The sequence below is a fragment of the Coenobita brevimanus genome, chromosome 1, assembly GCF_032717465.1.
Source record: "Coenobita brevimanus isolate Jiangsu-jjx chromosome 1, ASM3271746v2, whole genome shotgun sequence".
NCBI lineage: Eukaryota > Metazoa > Arthropoda > Malacostraca > Decapoda > Coenobitidae > Coenobita > Coenobita brevimanus.
Window position 1 is genome coordinate 36,913,826 of NC_136954.1, and position 10,000 is coordinate 36,923,825.

The following is a 10,000-nucleotide window of genomic DNA, read 5'->3' on the forward strand; positions in this document are numbered from 1 at the left end:
GCAAGAAAAACACAACAACAATACCAAGATAATGCAAGAAACACACCAACAATACCAAGATAATGCAAGAAACACACACCAACAACAACAATACCAAGATAATGCAAGAAACACAACAACATCAACAATGCCAAGATAATGCAAGAAACACAACAACAATACCAAGATAATGCAAGAAATACAACAACATCAACAATGCCAAGATAATGCAAGAAACACAACAACAATACCAAGATAATGCAAGAAACACACCAACAACAACAATACCAAGATAATGCAAGAAACACACCAACAATACCAAGATAATGCAAGAAACACAACAACAATACCAAGATAATGCAAGAAACACACCAACAATACGAAGATAATGCAAGAAACACAACAACAATACCAAGATAATGCAAGAAACACAACAACAATACCAAGATAATGCAAGAAACACAACAACAATACCAAGATAATGCAAGAAACACACAACAACAACAATACCAAGATAATGCAAGAAACACACCAACGATACCAAGATAATGCAAGAAACACACCAACAATACCAAGATAATGCAAGAAACACACCAACAATACCAAGATAATGCAAGAAACACACCAACAATACCAAGATAATGCAAGAAACACACCAACAATACCAAGATAATGCAAGAAACACACACCAACAACAACAATACCAAGATAATGCAAGAAACACAACAACATCAACAATGCCAAGATAATGCAAGAAACAGAACAACAATACCAAGATAATGCAAGAAATACAACAACATCAACAATGCCAAGATAATGCAAGAAACACAACAACAATACCAAGATAATGCAAGAAACACACCAACAACAACAATACCAGGATAATGCAAGAAACACACCAACAACAACAATACCAAGATAATGCAAGAAACACACCAACAATACCAAGATAATGCAAGAAACACAACAACAATACCAAGATAATGCAAGAAACACACCAACAATACCAAGATAATGCAAGAAACACAACAACAATACCAAGATAATGCAAGAAACACAACAACAATACCAAGATAATGCAAGAAACACAACAACAACAACAATACCAAGATAATGCAAGAAACACACCAACAACAATACCAAGATAATGCAAGAAACACACCAACAATACCAAGATAATGCAAGAAACACACAACAACAACAATACCAAGATAATGCAAGAAACACACCAACAATACCAAGATAATGCAAGAAACACAACAACAATACCAAGATAATGCAAGAAACACACCAACAATACCAAGATAATGCAAGAAACACAACAACAATACCAAGATAATGCAAGAAACATACCAACAATACCAAGATAATGCAAGAAACACACCAACAATACCAAGATAATGCAAGAAACACAACAACAATACCAAGATAATGCAAGAAACACACCAACAACAACAATACCAAGATAATGCAAGAAACACACCAACAATACCAAGATAATGCAAGAAACACAACAACAATACCAAGATAATGCAAGAAACACACCAACAATACCAAGATAATGCAAGAAACACACCAACAATACCAAGATAATGCAAGAAACACACCAACAATACCAAGATAATGCAAGAAACACAACAACAAAACCAAGATAATGCAAGAAGCACAACAAAAATACCAAGATAATGCAAGAAACACACAACAACAACAATACCAAGATAATGCAAGAAACACAACAACAATACCAAGATAATGCAAGAAACACAACAACAATACCAAGATAATGCAAGAAACACACCAACAATACCAAGATAATGCAAGAAACACAACAACAATACCAAGATAATGCAAGAAACACAACAAAAATACCAAGATAATGCAAGAAACACACAACAACAACAATACCAAGATAATGCAAGAAACACAACAACAACACCAAGATAATGCAAGAAACACAACAACAACACCAAGATAATGCAAGAAATACACCAACAATACCAAGGTAATGCAAGAAACACACACCAACACTCAGTACGGGTAACGAAATTATTTGCTGGTTTGCATTTATGTGATGGTACTGGTCCACTCTCCCAAATCAAATACTAGGTCGTGGCTGCGTGTAAGTTCGACGAATTCTGGTTATGGGGTATATGGTGTACCAGGGAGTCTCTTCATTTACTAGTCAAATCGACCCTCCAGTCTGAATACACATGGCCATTAAATGATCTGAAACCGTTTTCAATATTCGTTATGTTACTTTTTAAAAAGTGCTGTGACATAAGACAGTCTGTTTGCTTCGCAGGACAAAGTCAGCTCAAGAAGTTCTCACCTAATTCGTGTCAAAGTTGGTGGAATGGATATGAGCTAGGCAGGGATGAAGCAAGTAGATTTCTAGAGTAATCTGTCGAAGGTCAAGGTCACAGGGCAAAGTAAAATATTCGACATTTAGACCAGTTGGGAAGCGTGGGTGTTGCACACCCAGTGATGCTTCTCATTATATTCTTAATTTTACTGATACTGCTATTTTTTTACGATTTGCTGTTATATTTTTGAGAGAGAGAGAGAGAGAGAGAGAGAGAGAGAGAGAGAGAGAGAGAAGAGTGAAGACCCTTGAGGGGTATCAGTGCCAAAGCGAGACTCCACCTCTCTCTCTCTCTCTCTCTCTCTCTCTTTCTTTCTCTCTCTCTCTCTCGTTAACATAGTACTGTGCGTTTAACAGTACCGGTACACCACAACCTCCATGCCTCAGCTCACCCTGCTGCTGTCTGTGTCATATTCCCATAAACCTGCTGCACACCTCATCCGCTAAGCACCCTACCACCGCTGCCATACCACTGCCTTCCCTCGCTTACACAAGGGCTTTATCGTATGCACAGTCTCCCTATGGACTCCTAACACTTCTATCCAGGATGCAGTGTCACTCCTTTAATGCGATAATCCTTCCTTGACTTGAATAATGATATCTGGAGGTACAGGTACGGTCATCATCAAAAGTCCTGTCGTTTCTCTTGCTTTTTCCGTGGTCTATGGAAAGCAGTGTGGTGACTTTATACTAACTGACTCAGATGACAATGATCAGTGGCCAAATATAATGATCAGTGTAGGTTACTGTGGATTCATCTTACTTGTTTTTAAAGCCGGTGGAGAGAAAACGAAGAGAGCTTTTGATGACAACCGTACACTGGGGGTCAAATGTTGTGTCCCGCCGCAAGCCACAACATGAATCTGTACCAAATGACATCCAGGAAGTTGACTCCCAAATTTTTTCCCCACTTTATGCCACCCCAACACCTCCCATCCCTCAAATCACGAACCTCCATTGTCCTAACCTTCCTGCCACCCCAACACCTCCCATCCCCCACCTCCCGAACCTCCACTGTCCTAACCTTCCTGCCAACCCAACACCTCCCATCCCCCACCTCCCAAACCTCCACTGTCCTAACCTTTCTGCCACCCCAACACCTCCCATCCTTCACCTCCCAAACCTCCACTGTTCTAACTTTCCTGCCAACCCAACACCCCGAATCCCAAATCTCCCCTGTCCTACACTCATTCAGTAGATATTCTTACTGTGGCTGGGAGCGGTTCACAACATTTGACCGTCAGTGTACCTGTGAGGCCAGATAGTATAAGGCAGGTAGTGCCAGTGTTCATCATAGTGACTTACGCCTTTGAGACTGTGACAGATTACTCACTCACTGTTCTAGGATACAGGGCCATTGCATCATTCGGAATATCACAGTTACCTACCTTAGGTGTTGCCCTAAGTATTTATTTCACCTACCAACTCAGGGGTGAACTTCCACCTGAACTGAGTGGTGCGACCTGTCACAGCAAAAATCATAACTAGCGTTATCGGGCTGGCAACTGTAGCTGGCAGAGCTGACCACTGGGCCACCGGAGTTTTATATCAACAATGCAATTCAAAAATAAAGAAGGTTGACCTGTTCACCCAAATGCGTCTTTTGCATTGCTTTCTAGCTACCTCTGGCCGATTTTACTCAGCTTAGGAGAGACATCTCTTAATAAAAATGATACTAATGCCAATTCACATCTCTCCACAACGAAATGTCTCCTCTACGCTGAGTCAAATCGGCAGGAAATGTTAAGAACACAAGATATACTGTAGGCTACATGACGTCTTCAGGTTGACAAAATTAAAACGACGCAGTTAACCATATTTATTAATCTTTAAAATCTGATCACGTGTTATCTTGGTATTTCCAAACGATCTTATTCGGCATACGATATACTTTCCGTTCTGGAAGGGTTGGATATATTCTTCACTAACTCCATCACTGCCAAGGCGCCCACATAAGTTAAAGGAAATAGTGTTGTGACAGCACGAAACTCTGAGCCAAATGAAGGTAAATGAACTATAGTTATGCACTCTTTGCACCAAAATATTCCACCTATGCTCATGTTACCGTAACGACCTAACACTGCCATCTCTCCATCATGAATGCTGAGCTATAACAACAGAGTACCATTAGAATATGATGCTAGTCATCAATAGTGCTGTGGAGAGAATGCAGAATTTAAGTGCTGAACTGTAACAATAGATTAACACTAGAATATGATGCTAGTCACAAAGTAGTGCTATAGAAAGGATGAAGAGCTTAAGCACTCTCTTGTTCTGCCAATCACCTACACGAAATAAGCTGCATGTTACGGTAGGAAGGTTACAGTGCTTTAATTATCCTCTATAGCACCGTAACACATCCACAGTGCCACAATTACATATTACACATCATCTTCAGGTGTCTGACATCATCATTAGTTATTCTTTCTTGACACCCTTACCCTACGTCCATCCTGACACCCTAATATTCCACGCTGACAACCTGATTTTACACCCTGACACCCTAATATTCCATACTGACGACCTAATTTTACATCTTTGACACCGTAATATTCCTCACAACCTAATTTTACATCCTGACACCCTAACATTCCACACTGACAACCTAATTTTACACCCTGACACCCTAATATTCCACACAGTCTAATTTTACATCCTGACACCCTAATATTCCACACAGTCTAATTTTACACCCTGACACCCTAAATATTCCACACTGACAACCTAGCTTTACACCCTGACACCATACCCGTCCTTCTTAACACTGTAATATCCCATCCTGACACTTAATTCTACAAGCTAACACAACCTACCAAAGACATTCCCACACTATCACTGAAGAAACACCTACCTACCCACTTCACGCGCAGGGCAAAACAACACCCCGATCGGACCATACAACTACATGCCACCCGTCCTGTCGTCCACCAACCAGGGGTATACTTGAACAGAGCTGGTCGAGTTCCCCTGGCTAGGCTTAGAGCAAGACATCACCCAGCCCTCCTCAGATATCAGTTTAGATCTGGGTTGGGTATAATCACAGACGACATGTGCCTCGTTTGTACACTAAACCCAAACAACGTAACACACATAATGGAGCATTGCACAGCACATGCCACACTAAAACACAGACACAGTATCAACGATGTAAGGAACCTATAGAACAACCTTATAGGGGCGGTTACTTACCTGTGGTCGACGGATATGCTTGGTCAGGCGGTCCAGAGTTATCCAACAAGAGCATGAACAACAACAACACAAGAAGAACAACTACAGCCTCTTGCACCCTACTACTCCACCCTAAGGAATTATTCTTCCTCTCCAGCATCCTAACATCTCTGCAGTACATATCTAACTCTTCACCCACCTTTCTCAAGTCCCTCGTGGTCTTTTGTTATTCACTCCTGACATCCTTCCTCTGAGTCCATTCTAACATCACACTATTCCGCACTAACACCCCAATTCTACATCCTGACACGCTAACCATCATTCTTGACACTGATACTCCACCTTGGCGCCCTAATACCCCACCCCGGCACCATAATTACTTCACCCTGGCACCCTAATTACGCCACCCTGGCACCCCACTACTCCTACCCGGCACCCTAATACTCCATACAGACACCCTAATACCCCACCTTGAGACCTGCTTCTGGACCCACCTTCCTCAAGTGCCTGGTGATCTTCTCGCCGTGCTCCCAGACGCTCTGATCCTCGTCATTACTGTGGCAGCTGATGATCCGCGGCGCCCCCAGCCCAGGAGACTCACCAAACACGTCCACTTTCTTGTGCTATAGTCTGGTCAACGCCTCAGCAACTACCCTCACCGCGTCGTAGATTAGTGCTGACTGGGCCTGGGGAAGAGAGGCTGGACTGATTTTAGTGCTGCTGTTGAGGAAGGAAAATTATAAGAAAGGAGGAGGAGGAGGACACAATCCTTAGCATCAAACATGAATGTCGACTAGACAAATTAAAAGGAAAATACAGAGACGACAATCTTGTACTGCTAAAATCATATCGTCCCCTGGAAGACGACCCGCAGCAGTCTAATGAAAATCAAGGTCCTTAACTGCAGGATATAAGGAGGGGAATTAATACACTGTCAATTTTGAGCTGCAATATAATCCTTGATGATATACCCAGGCGCTGGAAAGAGGAAGGCGAATTTCTGAAAGTAATATACGAAACCTAAAACACTAAGGCGTTGAAGATGCACGAAGACGTTGAAAATATTATACCATGGCGTTGAAAATTGTGTATGAATTGTAGAACGTAATGAACAATGACGCTGAATATACTTTGCAATGGCGCTGAAAATAACAAAGATGACGCTGAAAATAACACACAAGGCGCTGAAAATAACACACAAGGCTTTGAAAATAAACAAGACGCTCAAAATAACACATAAGGTGCTGAAAACAACACATAAAGCGTTGAAAATAGTATACAAAGGAATCAAAGACAATGTACTGTACGTAGGAACTAAATATACAGAGGCAGGGATTATTTTTACGAGGTGCAAAACCCAAAATACCTGATAATCCTCTGTGTTACCATGGTTACGAAAAGCAATATCGACAGTTAGACAAGAGTATCGTAAAATGTAATCGTGGCATACAATCCTATCCTACTGTTAAGGCCAACACACAGATCGGGACTTAAACAGAGAAGCCCACAATACATGAGAATTATGCTTTGCTGTCATTACGAAAACTAATCGATTATCGGGAATATAATCGTGAAATATTATAAATGGAAACTATAAGGGTAATAACAACATCAAAACCCACAACGGCAAAATCAACATTTAAGACACTCAAATTTACCGTCAGATATAATCGGCTCCCACAATTAAGAATAACAGTGGGGATGAGGAGACTGGCTAAGTTGAGAATACTACGCCTCTTAACAGGGTTATTGGCCTCTCAGCAGTTTCGGCGTGGCACATTACCCCGGGAATTGCCCCTGTAGCGTAGTGCAACCACGCTAATCCACTGTAATTCCACCCTGCATACCCCTCCACACCTCCCACTGGCACGCCATCCACACCACTTGTCAGATGTGTGTTTGTTATTAAGGTGTCGTGTGCGTCTAGGCCTGGCTGGATCCTTACATCAATTTCTTGACAGTTTTTAACACCTTTCTATGTTCTTTAAATCTATTTAATATCGACCATGTTTATATTAACATCACTCACAACAATATTAATGTGACAGGAAGATAAGCTAGAGCAGCCTCATAATCCTGTGAGAATACAACCCTAGGCCTCGTGTTCTCCCCGGTTAAGGAAGCTCCCTAACACCTCTTCCTCAGCGATTTATTTTTGAACATCGGTAGTTAATATGCTATTGTATGTTATTTTGGCCGAGAATCGATATGCTGGAAGGATTTATGTAACAGAATTGGGCGGTCAGATATAAAGAACAAAACAAATCGCGTAGGAAAACAAATCGCGTCGGAAACAGTGTTAGGGAGCTTCCTCAACCGACGAGAATACAGGCCTCGGTGACTACCGAGTTCGTGGTACCGGTTTTTTCACGATTTATTATTATGTACTTTACAGCTTGATATTCTGCTTCATTTCGCGTCCAGTCTGGGCATATGGTCGTATTCTAGGTGACGTAGGAGGCTTCGTAGCACCTGTTTCTAAGAGATTTATTATGCATATTACACTGATATTGTCTGTTATGGCATTTATATATTCCTGTTCGTGGCATCGAGATAGTCTGCCGTAGGATCGTACAGAGGGTTTAGAGGAGTGACATGGCCATCGATCTGGGCAAAGGTTCGTGATCTAAGTGACCACATGACATGCTGGGCTACCTGTCTGGGTGGATGGTCGTCTTGAAGGTGACACAGGAGGTTTCCACAATAATTCTTTTACTTTAACTTGGCCCAGATTTTCGTCCTTTTGCAGCTTATTTCATCCTCAGCTCTACATCCTCACGGTAGTACTTCTTCGTGACTAGCATAATATTCTAGTACTAATCTACTGATATGGCCAAAACATGGAGGGACGGCAATTTAAGGCCAAGGTAAAGTGAATAGAATTTTTTAAGTTGTATGTTATGCCTATTACACCTTGATACTGTTCTTATGTTATTTCCATTAGCACCCGTCTGGCCTTATGATCGTGATCTAACGGAATAATTATTAAATCTGAGTAAGTCCCTAATTTTGGGGTGGTTATGTATGGAACACCTGTAACTGTTACCTGTAATTAGCCTTCTCCCAATCCCTAATCAGTGTAGATAACAGTCATACTGGATCAGGTATGCTGTAACATCATTAACACCACCACAATCATCATCATCATTACTGTCACTATCACCATCACATCATCACATCATCATCACCATCATCATCATCATCATCGCTCCAGAAATTATCGCCAGATCTTGATTCCCAGGCCAGTCATAAGAAAGTAAGAGTAATGTCTTTTCACCCAGCCTCTTCGTCCTTAGAAAGAAATAGAGACCACCTGCAAATTCTACAGATGCGTGTTGTAGTATGGGAGACTACAGTAAAACGTGTCTCCCTCCACGACCTTGGTATACTCTTTTGTTATTAGTTAAAAGCCTGCCTATTTTCTCCTTCTTCCCTTTCTCCTTTTTTTTTTTTTTACTTCTCTCCCTCCTCTTCTTCATCCACCCCCACCCCAACCTCAACATCCCTCCCCGAATTCCTCTACTTACACGAGAGGAATCATACATATCTTTACAGTTATTCTGGTCAGCTTACAGGAGGCAGAGAATGACAACAAAGCCACACCTCAGGTGAGAGAAGGGTAAGTAACCTCCTCCCCCCCTCTCTCTCTCTCTCTCAGACCCGTCTTATGAGCTACTTTGTCTCTTTACCCACCCGGGAATTTGGTAAACAAAAACTCGAGATGTTCTGGCCGTTCCCAAACACAATATCTGGAGGATGAGGAGGAGGAGGAGGAGGAGGAAAGAGAGAGAGAGAGAGAGAGAGAGAGAGAGAGAGAGAGAGAGAGAGAGATTAATATTTTACATATTATACTTTTTTCAGGACGCTTAAAATGAGGATATAATTTTGTCTAGTTCATTATGCATATTCCAAGACGTTATATTCTTTGGTTATACATTTTATATATAGGATAGTCCAATACAGCATCCTCTAATTTTGTGTTGTGGGGACGGCTTAATGTGCTAGTGTGAGAAGCGCTGACATTTTGGCTATTTAATGAAACTCCTAATCAACAGTGTAATTATGGGACGCCAGTAAATGTCTCCTGAGCTGGTAAAGAGGCAGCCAAGGCTATATCTAACCCTGCTGGCTTAAAAAGGCATTCCTAAGCTGAGGAACATCGTCTGTTGGTGGCAAGATTATTTTTTTCCCTTCTTTACACGTAGCCTCCTAAACTATCTAGGCCGAAAAAAATCGTCTGGCGGCAGCACGAAAATACATGGTGTCCTGAGAGACTTTCAAGGAAACGTCAGGAAGGTAGTAATAATTCTGAGAGAAAATTGCTATACCAACGTGGGTCCAATCCTTAGCCGTCATGACGCTACAGTTACCGATGACCTATGAGTTAATTATGAGGCACACCATTTTCGTCCCTAAGATCATCAGTAACTTTAGCTCCGGAAATGGTAGATAACTGCACGTAAAGTAACACATTTTCTTCTCTAAAGAACT

The 10,000-nt window shown here is 41.5% G+C and overlaps 1 protein-coding gene across 1 annotated transcript in view; it reads right to left on the reverse strand.

The window, feature by feature from the left end:
- The window catches only part of LOC145394502 (glutamate receptor 4-like), a 187,079-nt gene that overhangs the window by 90,070 nt on the left and 87,009 nt on the right, over positions 1-10,000 (reverse strand). The window contains exon 2 of the mRNA XM_080268368.1: positions 3,764-3,804. Coding sequence (XP_080124494.1) covers positions 3,764-3,804 — 41 coding nt within the window. The remainder of the gene's footprint in view (positions 1-3,763; positions 3,805-10,000) is intronic.